Here is a 24,735-nt window from a genome sequence, read left to right as displayed (position 1 = left end):
GCGGGACGATCTCCACAGGAAAACATCTGGCAACCGCACACGCCAAGCCCTGACCTTTTCTCAAATGCATGACAACATAACAGAGGCCGTGGAGCTGATGCATCAATTACAAGCTCAGCTGCAATTTGAATTTCACAACTTTTAAAGGTTGGGTTGTACAGGTAGACACTATGTCCACTGTAAAAGTCACAGTTTCACAAAAATACTCTAATTAAAAGGTTTCTTTCAGTCCAACGATGAGACAATTGGAACATCTGGACTCTCCGGGATGTTGGCTTCAGCTGTGCTTGATCTGTTGGCCCTGTTTTCATTTGGGCAGGGTGTTAATCCACTCCAACAGCCTTCATACGCAGCAAGTTAAACTGTGCTAAAACTCTGAGTTCTCATTGCCTGAAAAAAGCCAAGAACATCAGTATTACAGCACCACAAAACCAAAATGCAATCAGCTCCAGAGTAGGACAGCAAAAACAGTCTGTTCCAGTCTGATTAGCAGGGCGGATTGAAATGATGACTTCGAAATGCAGTGAATCAAACCCTTTATTCTTTGTCGTTAACAGTGAGAGCACTTCCATAAAGGTAGTCCTTGTATCCAGTATTGATAAATCAACCTCTACAGAGCACAGACACCAGACTAGGAACAAAAATTAATCCGTTGAAAAGGAGGCAGGGAAACGTTTTTTTTTCACTGCAGTGCCTGAGAAAGGAAAATACACTTAACTGGGAAATTAAATGTTCCACCTGCATTACAAATGTTTTCCTTTTCAATTTTACAAAAGCTGTAGGTGTCACTGAATAACTGTACATGTGAGGAGGCAGTTCGTTTGAAGCACTGTCACAGTAATGTTAGGTAGTTTCTCCAGCTGTGGTAGTAAAGGTATTTTCACGCCTTAGCCAGAGAAATTAAGGCGGTTTTATGGCCAAAGGTACATTAAGGTAGACAACGCACTCTCTTGGTGTTCAGCTGGAAATATGGCATTTTTTGGAAACCATTAAAAACCAACCTTAAGCACAAACACAACACAGATATTAAATTGTGGAACTTATGTGCAGCCTGTGTAAACAGTCACATAGTACAGTGCTTTAGAGCAAGTGCATTATTTCATTTCATATGTGCTTTTGTGTATATGGCGGCAATAAGTTGGAAGAAGTCCATTTGTTTTTCCTGGAGGTCCAGCGAGGGGTGAAAGGCAGAGTAACATTCTGCTAAACAGCTTCTAACGCAGCCTGTTCCCGTTCATCACAGTTAGATGGTCCCCGCATCTCAAACACTTCCTGAGACAACGTCTCTCAGTCTTGCATCACAGTCACTTCGTCAGAGTTTGTGCCTCGCCGGCCGGCTGCCCGCTGCGGCTACCGCGCCGTGACCATCCACAGGCCCAGGGCCACGTTGGCCGCCAGCAGGGCGCTGCCCGCCAGCAGCAGGAAGAAGCCGATCAGCTCGCGCTTCTGGCGGTCTGTAACCACGGCGACCAGCGTGGCCTCCAGCAGAGCGTTCAGCATCCACTGGCCGTCGAGAGCGAAGCACGGCACAGAGTTGACTACTGCTAGTGCTCCAGAGAGGGACACTACATATCTGAGGGGGAGGCTAAGGACACTCAGCGTAATAAATCATTTGAGTTTCATGCTCTAATAAATGATATTTCATTAATAAGATTTTTTAAATCAAAACCTCATTACCAATGAGTACACCACAATCCTCTGAACTCCTCCATGCAGCACTGCATCACCCTTTGCCACTATGACATCATTTCCCGATTATGACCAGAGCCATGTAAGGATACTTGCAGAAAGTCTCTAGGAAGACGGGCAGATCCAAGTGGAGGAAACCAAAGCGAGGGACGAAGTTTGTCAGACTCACTGGAAAAGACATTAATGTTCAATGGTGACACTGCTAAAGTTTGTACACACAAGTCTCCGAATGTATTTATGTAAGTTCAACAGGCTGTACACTCTCCACACACACGTACCCGCATACTGAAGGTGCGGTGGGTACCCCACAAACAGCATGCGTGTGCTGGGCGGGTGCGTGACGCGGATGAAGCGCGTCTGGTTCTCCAGAGAGGGAGTGACGCAGACGCTGGCCATGCGGGAGTGAGCGGCGCAGTCATCATCCGTGCGACACACCGGCGTCCCCGTCACCATCTTACGCACCGGCATGCAGGCGTACTGCAGCAACAGGACAAAGGCAAAAATAAGAACTAGAAACATCTGGAGGAACAATGAACGGGTTGTCGAATTCTGTGCTTGTCCCTGTTATTATCTGACTTTGCTTTTCTGATATCTTACTGCATGTTTGTACATTTTGTAATGTTTCCCTTCTTGTTCTTGTCAAACAGTGGCTATCTCACATTAACAGCTGTTTGGCAGCTTTTTTATAAAAACATGACCCATTTTAAAAGCAAATTTGCAACAATGCCAAAAACAATGAGAGATACAGAGAAGTCAGAAAAGATGACACATAAGTAATGAAACAAAAAGGAAATAAAACGTCTGAGCATATTCCTTATTTTATTTCATTTTTTTTCCATTTGATAAGTGCATTGTTTGTGCATCTAGTCAAACCATGAGCAAAGAGCAAACAAAATAAAAAGAAGGAACTCTGAACTGGATAAAGGAAGCAATATGAATATTTTTAGTGTTCCAAAATGGTTTGGAAACCTGCACAAATGCTGAACCAGTCACAAAAAGCCCCTCTGTGTGTGTGTGTGTGTGTGTGTGTGTGTGTGTGTGTGGTTAGAATTGAGCTAGAGGTTAGACATTAGAGGTTAGACAAAGGCGTTTAGTGATGGTTAGGGTAAGGGGGTAGGGAAGGCATTATGTCAATGGTGAGTCCATTGACATTATGCCTCAGTGGTGTGTGTGTGTCTCACCTCTCTCTCTTGGTTGTTCTTGCCCTGTGGTTTATTGTAAGAGAAACAGAGGTCTGTCATGCTGCTGTTGCTGCAGCAGTCTATTGTTCCATCCAACCGCTTATAAGCTACAAGTGAAGACATAAAAGAAAAAAAAGACATCAATGAGAAACATGCCTGAATTCGAAAATAGTTCAAATACCAACAATAGGACAGGGTAGGACAGATGTTAACAGCAACTCTGTAATAGCCTTTGTAGAAATTATTTATTTCCTCACGTCGCCCGTGAGCCCAGCTGGGTTGCAGACTGGCCACCGGGACACAGTATCCAGTCTGTGGGGTGTGAGAGAGGTGAGACAGGCAGCTGCTCCAGTCGTCCACTCCCCTGACCGCACACTCCTCCAGCCCCGTCACTATGTCCCCGACTGACAGACCCCGGGGACCGTCTGCTGCAGAGCCCTGCTCGACAAGACAGACCATTAAAGAACCTGTTTGAACTTGGTTATAGAGGAGATTACTGTATATAATCGTACAGAAAGGGAGGAACAGGACTGAACTAAAACATTTTCCAATAAGTTCTTCATCAGTAGATGATTAAGAAAACTACAGTACCTTATCACCTCACCTTGTACTTTCTGTTATCGTTTCCTCATCTTTTCATTTAATTATGTTAATTGGTTCATTCAGAGGTCCTGAAATCTTTTCATCTTGTCACATCTGCTATTTCATAACTGCTGTTATTATTTAATTATACCTGCATGAATATGTAAATGTGTCGATGTGAAAGAGCACCTGCTCTTAATTATTATTAGTTAATACAATAACCATTAACTCATATGAATTTTTAAATCCCAGCAATATTATGGAGAACATTCCCATTTAAAAAGGTCTGTCCTGGTACAGGTCCTTGCTACTGCTACCTGCCAGAATGTTAGTGGCTGCGTCAGTGTTTGTACTTGTTTCATGTTGTTGACTATGCAGTTTTCTTAATTAACTGTCAGAATAGTTGTATTTCTCGAACCAGAACTACTTTTAAGCTTGTGTCTTTAAATTAAACACAGTAAATCACTTGCCGACCTGCACAACCTCAGTGACCAGCGCCCCGGCTCCAGTGAAGTACATGGGGAACAGTAAGACAGGCAACAGGAAGAGAAAGGCCAATGCTGCGACACACAGGACAAAGTTGTGCCACACCCCTGCAGACAAAAACACATTTCAGATTCAAAGCATTAGTCATCAGTTGAACTATTATTAATATTAAATAACATGATTGTAATAATTTTCCTTGGGCTGTTGTTTACTAAGTCTTGTTTTATTCTAACTGTCAAAATTAAACTACTTCAAGTCCAAACACGACTCTAGGAATTTCCTCACACTGTTGTGTTGTGTTGTCACAGCTGTTCTGCGTGTGATCCACATACAGAGACTGTAGGATGTCGTGGAAAAACAGCAACCACTGTGCAATTAAAATAACCGTCTATACCGTCTTAATTACGCAAGAGGACAGCGTCTGTCCCCTGAAACCACATCATGAAGTCTGTCAATGAGTGATGAGGTCAAGCCACTTCTTTTCCATGAAAAATACATTATTTGGTAGAAAGCCAGCATCCAAACACGACAGTAGCCACATTAAACAACACAGTCTGAGGCCAGGAGAAAATTAATAGCTTTAGATAAAATGTTTTGGGGTAAATCTTGGGGAAATGTTTAATGTCTGTAAATGGAGACTGTGCTGTTTACTTCCTAATTAAAATCGAACAGCATCACAGAATGATTTAAAGAACCATCATTTCAAACCTGCTCCAGCTATCCAGTAAACAACCCAGTCACTGGAGGGATACATAATAAACTCTGTGTGAGAGCTGTGGATGGAGCGACGTCTGCTGTGGACGAAGCCAGCGAGACCAACACAAACACACCATGTCGTTCTGCTGCCAACGGGACGTTTCCCGCAGCTCTTTTGTCTTAACCTGATTGGATCATCATTGCTTGGTTTTATGCCGGCACTCGCCAGTTGCCTTCTTTTCTTGTCACATCAAACAGAGTACACTCTGCAGGAATTTCTCTCTCATTAAAAGACACCAGTTTAAACCAGACCTCCACTGCCCTCTACAGGCTCCTTTTATGTAATATTCTTTGTTGCAATTACGTTGTTATGATTCTTTCCTCATATCTTTTCTTTCCTGTTTTTCAATCAAATACGGTGCAGTCTTCTGTATCAGACTGCACTGAAATGATCACCCATTTACTGGCTCTCAATGTGACAGAGGTCGGAGGCGTCATGTTTAACCATCAGCTCTACCAATCAATTCATTAAAATCCAATTTTCCTAATTGCAGAGTGAAATAATTTGATGAGAAGCAGCTGTTGGTTGCTTAGAAATTAAAAACTTCAGAGTGACCTTCACAGGCTGAACTAAATAGAGTATTTAACAAAAAGCCTGCAATAACTGTGATTAATAGCAGTAATCACATTAGCTGGAAGAAAAAAATCACCAGGATTTACACACGTGTTATAAACAGTTATTAACGGGTCTGTGTGTTAGGGTCTTACCAGCACAGAAGATACGGAGCTGCTGAGAGGGCGATATGAGGTTGAGGTGTGTGGTGAAGAGGTCTACGAACGCGCCGGGGTACAACACAAACACAAACATGCCGAATCCATTAACCCGCACTTGTTCCCTGAAGGGGAAAGAAAAATGTTACATACCCTTCAAAAAGACCAAAGCACTTTACAGTTAGCCTGGCGTGCGTTGCAGCATGACACAGGCTCAGTGTTTGAAGAGGAAGAGCAATTATGCTTAAACAGCATTTGTCAAAGTGTCGTCCTTCCAGCTACTGTAATCTTGTTGCTCTGTTCGATTACAAAACATAGCATATTTCGGACGGTCTAAATGCCAAGTAGCTAGTAGTAGCTTTGTAGTGTGCTGGTTGCCATAGTAACATAATGTGCTCCACAAATGATGTGTTTGGGTTTTACCTCAGTGCTGCCACAGCGTGGCCCAGCTCATGTATAACTCCACTGAGCAGCAGGGCAATGAAGAAGTAGGCCAGCTGACTGGTGGGCAGATTGACACCAGGAACCTGAAGACACACCCGAGAGCGAAAGAGCTGAAGGAAACCTACAGCTCTGACCGATACAGAAACGCAAAATGAAGTCCTACCAGCCAATAGCATTGATTATGTTTTAATCCTTCAATACAAAGTGACCTGCACATTCAACAAATAAACACATTTGTATCCCTAATGCGCTTTTAAATCTTTTTTCCTTTCTGTTTTGTGGCTCCTCCAGATTAATGCTTTCATGCTCCCGCTGAAGCTGTGGTTTTCTGTGTGGTCTGCGTTTTCCTCCCCCGGCTGCGTGATGCATTTTCTGCCACTACAGCCTTAACGCTTGGGTGTAAATGGTCTGCTAATAGCTTCCTATGAATCACCTTCAGAGGTCCACTGGGGATGGAGCTCACATTAATGCATGGCTCTTTGACACCTCAATGAATAAAAAGTGAACAGGAGGAAAATACTAAATAAGTCATCCTCATAATTGGAAGCTTTGCTGAATCTGAATTCTGCAGGCTTGGTGTGAATTTGCTAATCTGACCATTTACACTGAAAACAGACATGCAACTCTAAAGGAACATTTAGCTGATGTTAAATCTGTCCTTGTGTTTTCACAGCCACAGTTCGTGCTGTGAAACAACACTAAAAGTTGGACCTCTTGTTTGCCTCTTATTTCACTGGATGTGAATCTCTTGTAAAAGCTTGCCCCATTGTTTTTCTACATACCACCACCTGCAGTGCCTGCTGACCTCCTATACGAGGATTGTCTGTGGTCATCTGAGCGAGTGTCTGCTGCAGCGTCCTAATCAGCAGCACAACTGATCCCAGCATGGCGACTATTCCAAACACCAGACCACTGTTAAACCTGGGAAATGTATAAAATAGATCATTTATTAAAAGTAGGGTCCAGGAGTTGAGAATTTCTGGAGATGGGACAAAAACATTTTTAAACCATTATACCACATTAACCACTAGGAAGGAGTGTATAAAAGGTGTAAGTTATTTTGATCTCTAGTTTCTAAAATATCTTCAAATATGTACTAGAACAAAGGCAGAGCTCAAGTCCTGCCCAATGAGCGGGCAGCAGAACAGAGAGGATGTTTATGTGAGCCTGTAATGGGATAATATTCAGGTTGACAAGATCTACAGTATGCTTGTTAGTGTGTGTACAGTGAAATCCCTAAAAATGAAAAGCAATTAAGAGTAATTTATCAAAATGCAAAGTAGGTTCGTTGGCTGATCACAGCTATAAACATGCCAAAGCAAATGTTAGCAGCCTTAATGGCCTAACTTGCAAAACAGCAGCTTAAAATGGAGCCAGTTCTGATGGACTGTTGGCAGTAGTACAGTACATTATGGAGTTAACCTCACCACAGGTAAAGGGCTTGAGGGTTGATGCGGGCGCAGTATGCAAACAGCCGGTTGAACATGGTGGTGTGCCATCGCACATGAAAAGGAGACAGCGAGAGCCCTCGACTCGCCAGCCATGACTCGTAGCTGATGCGGTGCGTCGCCGATGACTGTGGGACAGAGACAACAGAGGCCGCTGTCAAACAAGCGGTCTGATAAGAGCACAGGCTGAAATTAAACGGTCAAAGTTATCGAAGAGTCAACATAGACATCATCAAACATAACTGTCTGTTTAGAATTTATTGGTTGATAAAAAAGTTTAACAGGAACCTCATTAATACTAACTGTTACACGAGGTTAAGCAATGCAGCAGTTGGATCCAGGAAATCTGACAGATGCGCATTTAAGTGTCAGCCCCTTAAATCTTGACAACAGCAGACAAACAAAATCAATGACATAGATAGAACTTACAATTTGCATGTGCAGATATTACGAAAACACAAACAGGTCAATATTCACTCCTTCCAAAGTTCTCATAGCATGAGAAAACGATTTTACCTACAGCCAAACATGCTGGTACTGATAGTGATGCAACAACTTCTGGTCAATTAGTTCATCAGTTCCATTATATATTTAATTATTAATAGTGTGTGTGTGTGTGTGTGTGTGTGTGTGTGTGTATGTGTGTGTGTGTGTGTGTGTGTTTTAAGGAACACATAACTAAATGAACGTCATTCAGATGTTTAACAATGACTATGACTATATGGGTATTCCAGACATTGGACCAAGCATTCTCTCCACATTTCTATATCTACTACATTTATTTTTTGAACTAACGTGAGCTCATATTACGCTACAGTAAAAGCAACACGGACAAAGGTTGCCGCTAGCTAACGCATGTCAGCCTGGACGCTAGGCTAGCTAAACCAAGACTGGTGACGTCGTTAACCGTGTTAGCGGAAATCTTATTCATCACAAAACCCCGCAACTTGTGCTCACCCTGAGCAGCGTGTCGGCCAGGTACACGGCACACCAGCCTGCCATCACACACACCAGGAGAGACACTGGGATCATGGTGCCTTAGAGGACTCTACGCGGACAGAATCAACCGAACTGCGCCGCCTCCATCACGCCGCCTGCCCGCTGTTCGACACGCAGCTGCCCGCTGTTATACAAACGGAACACGACATTACAACGTTTATCTCCAGAACTGATTAGAATGAAAAAAATGGGGGATGCTCTGCATGAATATACGCGTCAACACTTCCCCGTTCCACTTCTTCGTCTTCTCTTTTACGGGCAAAAGCCAACAACAAACGACCAAAGGGAGCGTTGTCGCCACCACGTGTTCAATGCGAGAACTGCACCTGCATTAAAACTGCGTCGTGTAATTCAAATACAAAATACTTCAGTTGAGTTGCACGAATACTGTATTTGAGAGGAATGTTCTGAAAATTTGATAATGAATAATTTGACATTATAATAAACAAAATAAGACATATGAACACATCATTTCAGCTAAGCTGCTGTACAAACTAAGCTAAATTAGGCAGTGCATGAAGTAAATATAATTTATTTGTGAGTTCATGAGCTTAGACCGTCAGCCAGCGTTTGCGGGGCTATTTTGGCTAAGCTGCTGCCATAAAAAAGGAAGTGTGTGTTTGTATATTGGATTTCATCTCACCAAAAAGGTCAGCAGGGTAAACAGGCTCCAATAAAAGTGGATGGTCAGACTGTAAAGCTATAGCTCCCAATCTGCCTCATTAAGCCACATGTGGCCTGTGGAACATAAAACTGTGTTGATGCAGCTTCTACTTCCACATCATCCAGCACCCAGAGCAAACGTGACAGTAAGCTCACGTTGTTGAACACAACACACACTGAGCAGCCAAGGGTTGTCCCTGCCAACACTGTGTGTTTGTGGCTTTTATTTGCATAGGCCAATATATAAAACAAGCCCAGAGTGTGAGTCGCCTCATTTTACTACCTCGGTAGAGGGAGAATTCATTTTCATAGGTGAGGCTGTGGAGAATCTGTGTAGTGGATGATGGCCGTCTTCATCTGAGGAAACATTGAGAAAACTATTGAAAGAAAGGTAGGTGGGATCTGTGACTACACACACTTCAAGACACTTACTTATACAGCACATACTGTAGTCAAAACACACACACACACACACACACACACACACACACACACACACACACACACACACAGGGAGGGCTCATTCTACTTCTCTCCTGCTGGGTCGGGTTCCAGTCAGGGAGGAGCTTCCTGTCTCTCAGAACCAATCAGGCCGAGTGGAAACAGGTCAGGTAGCCAAGGAGGACCTCATAGGGAGCACAGGCCGGGCAGAGGATCCACGCACGTAGGAGGTAAGCGAGCACACACCCATGAACACACCCGCCTTTGAACCCGTGAGATCGCTGTCACTGTGTGGCCGCGGAGGAGCATCAGCGAATAAATGCAGATATACCAGCAGAGCTACTTAATGGAGTATGACTCTGTGTGTGTGTGTGTGTGTGTGTGTGTGTGTGGGTGTGTGTGTGTGTGGCGCAGAAATAGGGCAGTGCCATTTTAGTCACTGAGAGTGTTGAAAAAAAAATGCACTTTAAACATATAGTCATTATGAGCATCTGCATTTATTCTTAATGACATTTGTACATTTAGATTTGTGTTTCTTTTTATTTCTCAGTGAAACATTTTAGTTGACACTTGAGACATGTTTAATACTAAAAACCACATTGTTGTTATTTTATATTCTTTGAATGAAGTTTGGTTTCATAGTCAAATATGTTCCTCAGTGGAACATACTCACTTAGAGCTGAGGGAGTATTTAAATTAGGAGCAATGCTTACTATAATACACAGCACGCTGACAGTCTTTGCATCTGATGGGTTGTTTTGCTTCAATGCTCTTCTGGAAAAATTTCCCTAAAGCTGCAGCTTAGTACATGACAGATGTTTAAATTAGAAACCACACTGTTGTTGTAAACACATGTAAGTTCACGTGTCAACATGTGTATATAAGCAGACAGTTTAGTTCAGCTTCTGAGCTCCTCGTTCTTATGGTTAATGTCGTCTTTTTTTAATGAAGTTCAGTGGTAGATGTTTTATTTTGTAATGAAGTTTTGTTCTCACAGATGAATTTAACATCCACAGTGTAAGATACAGAGCTTTGATCGTGTTTCGGTGTGTGTGTGTGTGTTTGTGTGTGTGTGTGTGTGTGTGTGTGTGTGTGTGTGTGTGTGTGTGTGTGTGTGTGTGTGTGTGTGTGTGTGTGTGTGTGTGTGTGTGTGTGTGTGTGTGTGTGTGGATAGAAAGCAGGTCCCTTCTGTATATCACCAGTCTATTTATAGTGAGAACAAATCCCAGATATGAGAGGAATCCTTCAACCACTTACCAGGCAGCCGGAGAAAGAGAGAGAGAGGGAGAGTGAGAGAGAGAGAGGGTGGAGAGAAGGTGAGAATAGAAAGGGAAAGAGATGGAGAGAGCAGACAGAGTGTGAGGAAGCGTTCGACGATAGTGTGTTGTGTCACCAACAGGTGAGTGTTTTTCACTTGCAGGAAAGTTGAGGAGATTTGACTTGACTTGGGAAAACGTCATGGTCCATTATTGTAAAAATAACTGATTTTGTCGTAGTTTTGGAACGAAACAATCTGGAAGTGCTGGAACCCACAGGTTCTGTCATGTATCATCTGTCTGCGTTCTAGCGCTGCAGTGTGGACACTTCTTAAGTTCTCTGTAGAAACATTTGAAGGCTTTGAACCGCTGCTGCTGAAGCTGCTGGGTGAAAAGAAAGCAGAAAGCTGACTCAGCATCTTAGCCATGGCCTCAGGAAACAATCCACAGTGTAAATGAACTGTGTAAAGCCACAACGTTTCTGTGTAATGCAGGCTTCACTGGAAATGAGCAGGTGATGCAGCTACAACCACAAACCTGGACGTCTGTGACTGAACCACGGGTTCGTGTCACATTTAGTCCGGTTCTGCTGCTGCAGTGATTTCAGTAAAAGCAGCTGCTTCTAAACAGTGGAGCCTCAGACGCCACACTGCGTCTGCCCCCGGTTCTCTTGGGACATCGTAACGCCGAGCTGTGACGCCTACACACATACCTCTGAGATTATTTTTGTACCTGCTTAAACCATTCAATTGTTTTGGAACAAACACAACATGACTGTTGTCATGAGTGTGTTCAGCTGTGTGAGCGTGAAAGAATGAGCGTGCACGTGTGAAAGTGAAAGGGGCTCGGCTCTGCAGGGTCAGGACAGCTGTGAACAACATGAGTGTGTGTGTGTGTGTGTGTGTGTGTGTGTGTGTGTGTGTGTGTGTGTGTGTGTGTGTGTGTGTGTGTGTGTGTGTGTGTGTGTGTGTGTGTGTCAAGGCCAGCAAAGCTCTAAGTGTATGTTGATGGACAAACAGGACCCTGGAAACAGTCTCCAAGTTGTTTGTGTGTTGCTGCTCCTCACCAATGAGATAAATGGGCCATGGAAACTTCTGTTTGGCAACTTGAGCAGGGGAGAAAGCGCTGATCTTTAATTATTTGACCTTTTTTAGAAAATGGGACATGTGCAGCCCAACTTCAGGCCGCCCAAAATAAAACACATGATTGTGTTCATTTCCTCATAAACATGAGCAAATGAGCCTTATGATGACTAAAACCTAACAAGGCTTCATCCCTTTGTGACTGAGATGATACGCAATGAGTTGCTTCACTTGTTCCTGCAGTGAACAAAAGTGGGAAACCTGTGGCTTTTTCCCTACACTTCACATTTCCACCCGATGCAAATGGTGTTCCTGCTTTTATTTTGACATTCCATCCTGTTTCTGTGTCTGCCGCACATCAATGATTCACATTACGGTCCCTCTACCTGCTCCTTTCTGCCGGAGTCGCTAAGCAACCGAAACACTATCCCGGGCCACCGGAGCGCAGACACGGAGCACGCACACGCTGAAATCCACACGCAATAACAGCTGATGGTGTGATCTGCTTCCTCAGGTCAGTGGACTCACCGGGTGGATTATGTCCAAACCTTCCACCAACGTCAAGGCCCTTCAGGTAAAGCGTGAGTGAGTGTGGATGTGTCCTGTCTGAGGCTGTAACTTCATTTAGTTGGTTCACAGTAAACACATCTCCCCTATTATCATAAATAATGAAACGTCCCAGGTGATAGATGTGTTTGCACATTTAGATGTTTATTGGCAGAGGCAAATACAGACTTCAGACTGTGCATACGGAGCATCAAGGCTTTATCATAGTGCAGATACAGAGGCGACGGGATGCGGGGCTGCCTGCACATCTGCTGTAATGGCTTTGTGTGTTTCCTCCATCGTCTGGCTTCTCATTGTGCTCTTTTCCATGTCTAACCATGGGGCAGGCCTGAAACGCAGTACAGTACAAACGAGAGTCCACCCTCAGCTCCCCACAACAACAGCAGAAGGGGTTTTACATCACAGAGAACTGCATGTCAGTAAACGTCTAGTTTTACATGCTTTGATGTGAAGGTTGTACAAACTTCACAAAGCAGCTGCACATTCCACTGTTGGACATAAAACACAGAAGATTCCCATATTTTCAGGTAAAGCAGCTGCTGCAGGCCTCGCTCAAGCACAGCACGGGTTTTCATTGAGTTGCACATTTACTGAACGTCTGGAGCCTCCCTGCCCGACCAGATTCAAATGTTTACATCACGTCCGCGTTCCCCTTTCAGCGAGTCATCCATAATAAGGCAACCAGGTCCACCTCCTTCGCCTTGAACGTTAAAGGCCAGTCTTTTCTTTTTATGGCTCTGAAAAGCTCAGAGCAGCTCGTGCCGCATGATTTAAGTTTTTTGCTTCCACGTTTGTGTATTTTCCAGTATCTTTTGTCTCCTTACAGTTAGATTACAGTTTTACATGTGCCCAGCGGGCTCGTGCTAACCCTAACCCTGGCGTCCTCACTCCAAATAATAAATAACTACTGTAGTTATGCTGACCTTATTCAGAACACATAACTATAATGGAAAACACATCAGGAGGCATGTGGTCTGCAGAAATGTAAGTTGACAATGACATATACTTAAAGAGCTTTAATCTGGCAACAGACACAATCACCGTGGAGGTAATAGGAACATCACAGCAGCAAATGGTTTAGTCTTTATAAACAGCTGATAATAAACCTTTAATAACAGAATAATGGAACCAAAGCAGACAGGCTGCTTCCAATCTGGTTCTGGATGTGTTTAAAAGAGGATGTGACCACTGAGTTGTCTGTTTAGGAGCAACAGGTCCTTAAATCTTTGGTTGAGCCTGGCGGCCCCTGCTAACAGGGTGGTTGGGTTGTAACATATACAGTACAGTTGTAAAACAGAGATATAGTGTGACACATGGGATCTATTTGTGTCTCTACAGTCATTTATTCATTTGTATTTGTTAGTTTGTTATTATGTTTCCTACTAATTGGGTTATAGACTGGACAGATGCGTCTGCGTCTGTGTGAGTCACAGTCTGAGCTGAACAGCGTTACAGAAACAAACTCTTCGTGAGTGTTATGTGAATGAGGCAGTTTCGCCCTTCTATGTCCTGACATGGCTGGAAAAATAAAAGCATCCTCACTGACACACAGCTCACTTCCTCTCTGTACAGCTATACAAGACCAGCTTATATACAACACCTTACAGAACAGTACAATACAAAACAGCAGGCAGCAGCAGGACACCAAGGCAGCAGCGCAGGCAGGTCTGAGTCAATGTGTGTGTGAGCTGCTTTAATAACAGCTCAAGTCTCTTCCAAACCAGGAAGTAGTGTTCATAATCAAAACAAGGGGAGCCAGCAGGAATACACACACACACACACACACACACACACACACACACACACACACACACACACACACACACACACACACACACACACACACACGACAGAGATACAAGACTCAATTTGCTTAAGTGCTGGACGCTTCTCATTGGCTGCTCTCTCTGTCCGTCAGGCTAATTTGAACATCCCGATGGGAGCTCTGCGTCCAGGGGCGGGACATCCTGTGAAGAGGAGAGAGGAGACAGTGGACACAGAGGAGGTGAGACATTAAGACAGGAAAGAACCTGCACAGGACGACCACTGAAACAGAAACACAATGAGACATGAATGGTTTTGGCTTTGCCTTCCTATTATCAGTAGTGTGATATTTTGAACTGGCACCGTCCTCCAGGACATGCAGTTGAGTAATCCACTTATCAGATTACCTTGACTATGACAGGAATCAGTGATGGCATCATTGTATTATAGACAGAAACACAGGACTCTCCCGCCACAGCTTGGACAACACACTCACTTTGGTTAACATTAGGGAAAGATTGTGGATTAGGTTTATCAGATGACTCCACAGTCTGTGTCCGTGTGATTTAAACCAGACCACAGTTTTCCCTGACTTTCACCAAGTGCCTCAACCCCATGAACTCATCATCACAGCTTGTGCAGAACTCTACAGTTTTTTACTGAGTTGAAGGACAATGGAACATGACTTCATCGGAAATTATAAAAAGATAGGAATGTTAGTAGAAATCACAGGCAAACATGCAGAGCCCGACACTGTGGTATTTAGAATGCCAGAAAATATAATATAATTAGAAGCACTGAGCTGTTTTCTACACATGTTTCTGCGTTTGTTATTCTCAGGCTCAGTCACCAGAAGAACCCAGTGCTGCAGAGCAGACACCAGAGGAGAAGAAGACGATGCCCGGCGCAGTCAAACTGCCCGGTCCTACTGTCGACCTGTCAGAGCTGCAAAACGTGAAGAGTGAACTACGATGGGTCACCAAGGATTAACATGCGTGGAGGTGAGTGGACCCAGGCAGTGACTCCTAGCTTTGCCTAAAGGGGTCCCGGGCTACTGGCATAACCTGAGACCGGGCCCTCCTCAGATTTAAAGTAGCTGCTCTGCAGGGCAGGCGGCGCCGACCCAAAGATGCTAAAGCGCATCGGATGCAAATCAGAACCAAACTACCGTAAGGAAGCACAATGATGCATTTACAAACCGAATCAGCAGAGCTTTTTGAATTTTGCAAATTCACGTCGGGGGTTTGAAAACACTAACCATGTTTTCTTTGCAATACAAATACCAACAGGAAACACAGACGCTGACATGGAACAGAGCTGAATAAATGTTAGAAGTGAACAATAACAAGGATGAACTCCTTCCATCGGCCCTAAACTTTGAGTCATTCAATAATGATTTTGTTAAATAGTGATGGGTGATTACAAACATGAAATCCACCACATGTGAGTATGGGACACAGTGAAGTACAGTCGATCCTGGATGTACGAACATAATCTATTTTAAATCCAGTGTTCAGACCTGCCACAGGGAGTCAGTGTGCTCTGCTTAGCCTCCGGTGTGTTAAAACCACAGTAGCCAAACGCTGCGGCTGCTCAGTGGGTGGAAACAAATGAGAGGGACGGAGGGATCAAACAAAAGAAGGAAAAGCCGGTTTAAAATTTAACTATAAAAGACCTGACGCTTCTCTGTGTAAAGGAGACGTAACCAGACAAAATGGCTTCAGCTCAGCCGTGAAACATCTGGATTAAACCTGGGACTATCAACACTTTCACTTCTTAAGTCAAAGGTTTAATTTGACTTTTAAAGCTGGTGAATGATCTTCACCCGTAGAAATCCCTCAGTGTGATTATCTGTGTCCTCCAGGACCCGCAGCCAACCAGGCCGATACCAACGCAGACGATGCTCCTAGACACCGACCTGCCCACTGCCAACCGAGAAGAGCAAACCCCAGTCCAGCCCCTCCACCAACAGCTTCCTGCCACGCCAACATCTGCAGGAGATCCAGTCGCACCGGGACGAGAGCGTCCATCGCCTCCTCCAGTCACGTTGTCATTCGAATCACACTGTAAACAAACAGGTGAACTCTGTTCTGCAGCTTCCTTGGACGTACTCGTAGAAGTGGTTGGTTCTGTTCTCTGATTTGTGTTATGTTGTTATAACCAACACAAATGTATCATTGAAGTCTCCTCCAATGAAACCAAAATTGATTCCCCTTCAAATGAAGACTTTGACAGCTTGTCAAATCTGTCCAGCACTGATTCTTACCTTTCTGACCCTTTTAACTGTTGCTGGGATTTTGCGGGACTTAACTTTAGTTGTGTTACTTTTGGGGGGATTATTATAATGTTGCTGTTGATTAAGGGTTATGATGATAGATATCGTTAGTAGAACTCTGCAATAAATGAAGTTGTTCTAAAGATCACCAGGTCCAGTGTCCAGTATTTATACAGTTGAGCTGTGCAGTTCTTGATTGGTCACCTTTCGTTCACACTAAAATTTCCAAACATCTTTTAGAGGGATTGATAGAAAATGGGGTGAACATTTATTGTTCCCACACCATTGAGCCTCCCGATCATTCCATCCATCCATTATCAGAAGCGCTTAACCTTTAGAGGCTCAAAGTGGGACTGGAGGCGAGTCCAGCTGTCGGCCTGAGCCCTGGACAGCACTGAGATTATCACAAGGCTCCCTAATCACATTCACACCTGCGGGAACACGGCTTAAATATACTGTCAGATGTCGGGCCGGACACTTCGCACGTGCGCTACGGCCTGTTGGAGAGGAGGGCGCTGCCTTCAGGGCCTGACCATAAATGCTTTTGTCTTGACTTGTCTAATGACAGATGGAAATTGTTTGACCTGTTGGCTCTGATTGTACCGGCTGACGGATGTGACAGGATGTGAAAGATTTAAAGTGAAATTTCTGAAAGGGCTCAGACGCCCCAGAGTGTCAAGACCTTGGTTTAATATTATGCAGTAGTTAGCTGGAAAATCCATTTAGTAAAATTAAATAGCCTGGAAAAAAATTCAAGTGGACTATTTCTGTAGGCAGAATCTAATGGGTATTATGGGGCTTTACATACGAGTCAGGGGTGTGTTGGTGCACGGAGTCACTTTGATCCTGACCTAAACCTCAGAGTCTTTGCTTCAGTGGGAAATAGTACATCATAAGTCACAGCGCCACGCGGCCTGTTACAGCACATATCCATCATCACATCACAAGTCCAGCGCTCAAACACGGAGCAGCTGAAGCTAAGTTTAGCCTTCACCAGGTCACAGTGGAATACTCAGCAGGGAGAGAGAGAGAGAGAGAGAGAGAGAGAGAGAGAGAGAGAGAGAGAGAGAGAGAGAGAGAGGTGGTGCTGCAGCAGCCGTACGGGAGGAGGTGAAATTGTGTGGGAAAGATTAAAAACACTTTACAGCTTCCAAAAAGGCGCAAGTCAGTTTTTCTTTGCTGTGAGGAGCCTGAGTGCCGAGGTTTGAACCCGCGTAGCCCTCCCATAAAACAAACACACCCACGGATACGCACGCACACGCACGCACGCACACACACACACACACACACACACACACACACACACACACACACACACACACACACACACACACACACACACACACACACACACACACACACTCTTTCAAGGTGAGACAGCAACTATTCAGAGGCGATGATCGCAAATCACTGCGAAGTGTAGCGGCTGCAGGAGTGAAGCTGAAGTTCGCATATTGATGAGTGTCCGTGAAGCAGCGCACTGCACAGTAGCTAATCAGACAACTGTAAACAGCTCCTCCGTCTGCATCTGCATAATAGCGGGACATGATGTCGAGCTGGTGGTAAAAAGGTTAGATGCTGCTCTAAAGGGCAGAGCGCATTCTAACACCAGGATCCTCCTGTCAGTCCAGAAATGTCTGGCCAAACTTCATGTGAGTGTTTCTATTCCTCGCCCCATGTCGATGGGGGCAGCGATAGGTGCCGTGACAACCGTGCCCTGGAATCCAGGCTGCAGGCTCCAGCAGCTGTATTTACCAATGAGTTCATCTGCAGGGATCGACACTCGCACCCTGCCAGCCTCCCTCCCTGTGTGTGTGTGTGTGTGTGTGAGTGTGTGTGTGTGTGTGTGTGTGTGTGTGTGTGTGTGTGTGTGTGTGTGTGTGTGTGTATGTGTGTGTGTGTGTGTGTGTGTGTGCATCTGCTCACTCGCCAAGCCGGTGAGCTCCATGAATGTACTTTTGGAGACCCTCCCCCCTGGATGCAGAGAAAAGGGCAGTGGGCACACACAAAGCCAACACAGGGGTCACAGATAAAGAGGACGGGCCAAAGGGGGGCGGTCACATGATGATAGGAGCAGAGACGGAGCAGGACACAAACTGAGCTCAGAGCTGAGGACATGCTCTACAAGCTTCTGCTTCGTTATTTCCTGTCTCCTGCTTTCACTATTTCACTGTCCTGCTCCTCTATCATTGCCTCCCTGTCCAGCATCCTTTTGTGAATCTTTTTGACACCACCTTTTCCCTTTTCCCTCCACCTCTGCCTCCCTGCTGCCTCCTGGTTCAGGGTTCGGACACTTTTTTCCTTCCTTCAGCGTCTCCTTGCGTCCTACAGTACCTTTTGGATGGATAGCTACTCTGTCCTCTACAGTTCTGCCCACAGAACCGGGCTCCTCTCCGGCTTCCAGCGCCTGCGCTCTGAGGGGAAGATGTGCGATGTTGTCCTCGTGGCCGGTGGTGTATCATTCCCATGTCATCGCGCCCTTCTGGCCAGCTCCAGCGAGTATTTTTGGGCTCTGTTTGGAGACACTACTGCGGAGAGATTAGCAGGCTCCGTTCGACTGCCGGCACTCACGTCCGAGGGCCTAGATGCCGTTCTGGACTTCCTGTACTCAGGCTGGCTCAGCTTATCCCCCCCTACGCTTCCCATGGTCCTGGAGTCGGCCAGGTACCTGCAGGTGGAGACGGCCGTGTCCATATGTGAGCGGTTCATGATCGACGGGTTGGGCGCCCCCACCTGCTGCTCGTACGCCAACCTGGCGGAGCGCCACGCGCTCCCAGATGCACTCGAGGCTGCCAATCAGACCATCGCTATGGAGATGGGGACACTGCTGCAGAAAACCAGGGGTGACCTTCTTGAGCTCAACTTGCAGTCGCTGATGGCGGTGCTCGACGCTCATGAAATACCTGGCGTGAAGGAGATGGAGCTGGTGAAGCTGGTGCTGGATTGGCTGGATGGAAACGGACCCCTCCCGCTGCTGAAGTCCAACCTGCTGCTGAGTCGGCTGCGCTTTGGATTAGTTTCAGCTTTAGACCTGGCCCATCTTAATCACAGAGCCATGGCCACACCGTTGATACGAAGCCAGCTGACTCGGGCTCTGGAGTACCACCGAGTGGTTCCAACGCAGCCCGTCAGGCAGAGCAGGCAGTCCACGCTGCGAGCGTCGCCCGGTCGCGTGCTGCTGGTGGGAGGAGGGCCCAGCGCCGACTGGCCTGACCAGCAGGTGCTAGCGTTTGATTACAGGAGCAGGAGGTTCTCAGCCCTGAGCTCGCGGCTCCCGCTGCGTCTGAGGAACCACTGCGTCTGCTCGGTGGGAGGGTTCCTCTTCGTGATCGGAGGCGAAGAGGTGCAAGAGGGGGACGATGACGGGAAGAAGTGCTTCACAGCGGCAGCGTCCAATCAGGTGTGGCGCTACGATCCTCGCTTTGACTGCTGGGTGCAGGTGGCGTCCATGCTGGAGAGGCGGGCCCAGTTCGGCTGCTGCGTGGTGGGGGACGTGATTCACGCCGTCGGAGGCCGGCAAACGCACGCGAGCGCGCCGGTGTCCCTGGCTTCGGTCGAGTCCTTGGACCTGTCCACAGGAACGTGGAGGAGAGGAGCGGCCATGCCTCGCCCGCTCTACGGACACGCCGCCGCTGTGCTCCACGGCCGTATCTACGTGTCCGGTGGTCGCCCCGGAAACCAGGACTGCATTCACAGCAGCAATGACCCCGACAACCAGGACGAAAACAGGCATAGCACCAGAGAAGTCCTCTGCTGGGACCTCAAGGGCAGAGTTTGGGAGAAAAGGGCGCCCATGTCCATCGCCAGGTTCAGCCATCGCCTAGCAGCCGTCCACAACTACATGTACGCCCTGCTGGGGATGTACGAGCCTTTCTGCGATATCGAGCGGTACGACGCGCAGTCAGACCACTGGGTGCGGCTCAAACCGCTCCTCATTGGCTCCTTCAACTACGGGGTGGCGCCAACGCCATCGGGAAACCTCCTGATCTTTGGAGGAAGAAGGTGGAGTCACGGACAGGAGGTGATTGTGAAGACCGTTTTGGAGTACGACCCAAAGAAAGACCAGTGGAGGGAGATCAGCCAGCTCCCCCGACCTCTCACTGGCACTGAGTGCACACTGCTGCCCCTGCCGGATTAACGTTCACAGTTTGTAGTTGTGCTCAAAAGGTTGAGAACAGTTTAGAAATCAGAAATAATTATCTGACGCTTTGATCTAGTAAACACTCGATCAAGATAATCAGACGCCCTGAAGTAACGGTTTGTGTCATGAGAGAAAAAGTTAGAAAGGAAAATATGATCCTTCACTGACTCTGAGTCAGCCATCAAAAAAGCTAATTCCTTCTGATTTGACTGAACTTTGGTCGAATGACTTGCGTTTAGACGACTTGCTTTTGTTCACAGGTGGATGCATTTCCCTGTGTTTGCTTCATGATGCAGACTTGTTTCTAAGCCTTTTTACCTGGTGGTACTGGTTCTAGCTAACAGAGTGGTTTCATGTAAATGTTAAAATATTACATAATATAAAGATTCATCCTGTATAAATATCAATACCAATTACAAAATTTCACATGCTAAAATTAGCATTTTATTGACATTTTCATGAAAAAAGAAAAAGCATGAGAACAAACTTTTTCCCCTGTGCGTGAATGTGGGAATGTTTCAGGAAGATAAATGCATCTGGAGCTAAGGAGAGAGATAAAGGGGCTTTAGAGAACAAGCAGAGGGAGATTTAGTGGGAACAAGGTATTTCTCAAACAGATGAGCCTGAGCCGAGCTGCAGAGGAGGAACAGGAGAAAAGTCAGAACGGAAGGAGGTGAATGTGGGGGGGCACGTGTGAAATGAGCATAGCTGCAGAGCTGCAGAGCTGCATACGCACACACTACCGGTGACACTCCCCTGTATTTACTGCTGAGGAGTAACTGTCTGTGCGGTGGATGTGTAGATGGAAGTGGCCCATCCTCCGTTTTGTTTGACCCGCTTCCATTTGCACTGACAGGCGACGTGGGATGAAGCAGGAAACTGTGCTCAGACTGCGAGAGTAATAGTGAGGCAATTATTCCCATTCCTTTGTGCTCGGTTCTAATTAATTATGAATAAATGCTCTCTTAGAGGGTTAAATACATTTGACTATGTTTGAATGCTTTAGAAAGTGATTAGATACTCAGAACTACAGTACAAATTATTAATAATAAATAATAAAGATAATATATTTTATAAAGGTTTGTTGTATTTTATGAATTTTGATGCACCAAGTAAATTGAGGGGTCACATGATAAGTTATTAAAAAATATCACATTTAACCAATAGCTCTCCTGCAAAATGTGTCACTTGATCCTTTAATTTACTATTTACTTCTATTTGTTTTATATATTTTAATTTTCTTTGTTCTAAAACCTTTTTTCTTTGATTAAAAAAATTAATTGAATCATTTGTTTGACTACATTTTAGTGCTTATGGTGAATCTCTGTTGGACTTTTCCCCCTTTGTTGCCAGAGGCGGTCCTGCATCTGTTGCTACTCATCATCCCAGCTCCACAAATCAACAACAAACACTCCTTCATCCAAATGACCAAACTTTATTGATTCACCCTCTACGTCCAACAGAACATGAAGAATGATCACATAAATCAATACTGTGTTCTAACCATAATTTATAGCTTTAACATTAAACAATCCCTGCCCCCCCGAAAAAGATAGAGTTAGAGAACATTATCCAAGACACTTAGTTTGCAGATCTACTGTATCTAGAAACTCCAAACACAAAACATGAAAGTAATACTGTGTTTATCTACAAAGACATGCTACTAAGACCAACCACGGCAGCAGCACGGGACGAGCATTCGAACAGAGTGTCATTGCTTGTCTCTGAGTATGAAGTCATTTGGCAGCAGCATACAAATAACAAACTAATATGTTGGATTAGATCCATATTTCAGTTTCTATGCAAATACTCCTCATACTGTGTTTTCTATGTGACATGCATGATACAGAACCGAGCGGTCTGGAGGAAGCGTCCACCCCTGAACACGCTCATATGTGATATACTGTAAGGGGCATTAAACTGCTCATTATACACTTAGTGGCCAATTTATTAGGTACACTTAGTCCAATACAACCAAGGTTAGACCTTCTCACTTCTAATAGTTTAAATCGTTGACTTTTAGTCAGACCGGTAATGAGTGCTGTGCATCTGTGTTTTCCCCCGTACTGTAGATGACTAAAGGGATGCGTGTTGACGTGAGGTTGTTCCACCCGGTCAACCATCTGGACGGAGCTCCAGCTCCAAGTACTGTAAGTGCAATTCGTACAACGTGACCACATTCAGAATCCAGGTCTGAAAAAATGAAAGTGCAGCAGGTGTGAAAGTGTGGGTGTCGGGGTGGACTTCCTCCTTTAAATGGCTGCTGTCCAGTGTGCATGCCTCAGGTCCAGCCCAGCACAATCCTAGCACGAACACAGACAAGTCTGTGAGACCAGACAGAAACCCAGAGGAGTAGGTTTGAAAAAAGGCCTGTGCTTATCGTCCTCGGCTGTAACACTCACTGTACACGAGCTTTTAGGTATAAGGCTTGATGGAATACAGCGTGTGACACCGTGCCGCCAGTATAAACGGGGCACAACAAGCGGGATGAACGGCAGCTCATAAAAATACTACTCTACAACCCCCCGGTGGGCGAGATGATGGAGGTCCAGGGTAAAGACTGATGCCTCTGGATCTGGCGTGTCCACGGAGAGTGCTTGAAGCTAGCGTGTTATACTTAAGAATCAGTCTGTTGTGCCTCTGAGCCACTTGGAGCTTCGTGACCACTCAGCTCGTAGACTGATGTGACACGAGAGGTGCCCCCCACCCCACCCCCACCACCACCCCTCCCCGAACTGACAGACTGTCATGTTGCGCTTGTACTGAGGCTGCTGAAAGCGTATCAGGATGTGGATCAACTTGTCCTTTCTCCCCCCTCTCGGCACGATCATCATCGCTATCCGCGAAACCTCCGCAACGCTGATGCATCCGGCGTCAACGAGCGAGCGTCTGACGCGTCACACGTGGGTCTCGATGTAGGAGTGTGTGTGCGCGAGCGACGGGGTCAGCGGCGGCCCGGGGTCTGACTCAGCGGCCGCGTTTGGCTCCTGAGAGAACAGCTCCTGATAGGCTCTCTTCCACTCCTGGAACTCAGCCGACGACAGCTGGGGATTGGCCAACAGCCTGTCAATCAGCGCTAGCTCCCCCTCCCTGTCCTATAGAAACACAGGAGGGGCGGGTCACGTTTCAGCGCCTTTAGGAGCGTTTGCTCTTTAAAACGCAGACACACGGAAAGCAGTAGACACACTTAAGGGGATACACTGACTTTTGGGAGAGTTGGTCAATGTTTATAATTTATGCAAATACAGAATCTAAGATCTGCCATTAAAGGTCATTAATATGGATGTGCTGTTGTAGTGAATGGATGTCATTTATAGCAACTAATAGATAATAATAGTCCTCCAGCACAGAACTCTTGTTCTAAAGAGCACTTAGAGGCAGTAGAACGTCTGGACCTCAACCTATTAATTAACAAATATTACATTATTTCTTAGTGCTTAACATTATTTTAAGGACATTATTAATTTTTTTGTATTGATTTATAATAACTAATGTTAAAAATACAGTGAACCCTTTTATCTTTTAGCTTCTTACTTTTAATAATATATGTTAGAAAGTTAAGTCTCATTGTACTGAAGTACACATCAGCGTTGCTGCATTAAATTGAATCAGACCTTAAAGCGCACACGGACCCGATCTATTACAAAAACGCTGCTTTCCTACAACGCTGGTGAACTAAAGGCCTCATCTTCACTTTCCCTCCGAGCTGCAGCTTGTTGTTTAAGCTCAATACATAAAGATACAGAAAAATATGCACGCTCTGTTGTTTCCACAGCAACCGGCGCAGATCAGTTGTTGCTGCTTCGACCTTCAAATACAATTGGAGCCTTTCTAAACACCGACCAGGGGTAACGGAGGGTCCGGCAGGGTCGCACGGACGGCTTAGATGTATGAGAACGCATGTTCTCGTAATTTGAGAGTGAATCGTTTCATCCAAACTCCCCCAGATACAGTACGTGGTGTATTCCTTTAAGAGACACCAGACAGAGAACGGAACATGCGAGCTCCTCCACCCAGCCTGCACCAGCACACACGAGCAGCCACAAGTCCTTATAGGAAACAGACAAACACACAAACAATAAAAAACAGCTGAAAGCTCCCTCGTCACAGCGTGCAGCACACGGGGGAAGCAGGAGATGTGGGGACAATGAACACGGTGGTCACTGCTCGCTCAGGGGGACGAAGAGAACCAAACCCAGGGGACAGACTGGGACACACGACAGCCGGAAACAGACAGACACATTCTACAG

At 45.7% G+C, this 24,735-nt stretch overlaps 4 protein-coding genes across 7 annotated transcripts in view; 2 read left to right on the top strand and 2 right to left on the bottom strand.

Moving 5' to 3' along the window:
- Positions 1-519: 519 nt before the first annotated feature.
- On the bottom strand, positions 520-8,558 carry mbtps2 (membrane-bound transcription factor peptidase, site 2). Its single transcript, XM_029148627.3, has 11 exons — positions 8,255-8,558; positions 7,277-7,425; positions 6,632-6,770; positions 5,829-5,932; positions 5,403-5,530; positions 3,927-4,045; positions 3,128-3,308; positions 2,871-2,977; positions 1,968-2,166; positions 1,782-1,857; positions 520-1,573 (listed from the first exon to the last, which is right to left on the bottom strand). Exons 1-11 carry the CDS (start codon positions 8,327-8,329, stop codon positions 1,351-1,353), a joined length of 1,500 nt encoding a protein of 499 aa, XP_029004460.1. The 5' UTR covers positions 8,330-8,558; the 3' UTR covers positions 520-1,350.
- Positions 8,559-9,517: 959 nt separating this feature from the next.
- smpx (small muscle protein X-linked) lies at positions 9,518-16,492 on the top strand. 2 transcript variants are annotated; one of them, XM_029146401.2, is made up of 5 exons: positions 9,518-9,630; positions 12,253-12,312; positions 14,224-14,310; positions 14,910-15,070; positions 15,934-16,492. In XM_029146401.2, exons 2-4 carry the CDS (start codon positions 12,277-12,279, stop codon positions 15,057-15,059), a joined length of 273 nt encoding a protein of 90 aa, XP_029002234.1. In that variant the 5' UTR covers positions 9,518-9,630; positions 12,253-12,276; the 3' UTR covers positions 15,060-15,070; positions 15,934-16,492. The 2 variants fall into 2 exon arrangements, with proteins under 2 accessions (XP_029002234.1, XP_029002233.1); XM_029146400.1 differs by lacking the exon at positions 9,518-9,630 and adding an exon at positions 10,617-10,799.
- cnksr2a (connector enhancer of kinase suppressor of Ras 2a) overlaps positions 12,429-24,735 on the bottom strand; it is a 37,219-nt gene continuing 24,912 nt past the window's right edge. For 2 of the 3 annotated variants that reach the window (XM_029146397.3, XM_029146398.3), the window contains one exon: positions 12,429-14,272. In XM_029146397.3, coding sequence (XP_029002230.1) covers positions 14,225-14,272 — 48 coding nt within the window. In that variant the 3' untranslated portion in view covers positions 12,429-14,224. Of the gene's footprint in view, positions 14,273-21,904; positions 23,581-24,735 lie in introns of those variants that run through there. The other variant, XM_029146396.3, reaches the window with a different exon arrangement.
- Positions 18,271-21,645, top strand: LOC114853249 (kelch-like protein 34). The gene has a single exon (XM_029146399.3). It carries the CDS (start codon positions 18,686-18,688, stop codon positions 20,480-20,482), a length of 1,797 nt encoding a protein of 598 aa, XP_029002232.1. The 5' UTR covers positions 18,271-18,685; the 3' UTR covers positions 20,483-21,645.

The sequence above is a fragment of the Betta splendens genome, chromosome 4, assembly GCF_900634795.4.
Source record: "Betta splendens chromosome 4, fBetSpl5.4, whole genome shotgun sequence".
Classification (NCBI taxonomy): Eukaryota; Metazoa; Chordata; class Actinopteri; order Anabantiformes; family Osphronemidae; genus Betta; species Betta splendens.
The sequence above is the reverse complement of the archived record's forward strand: the minus strand, read 5'-3'. Positions and strand labels throughout refer to the sequence as shown.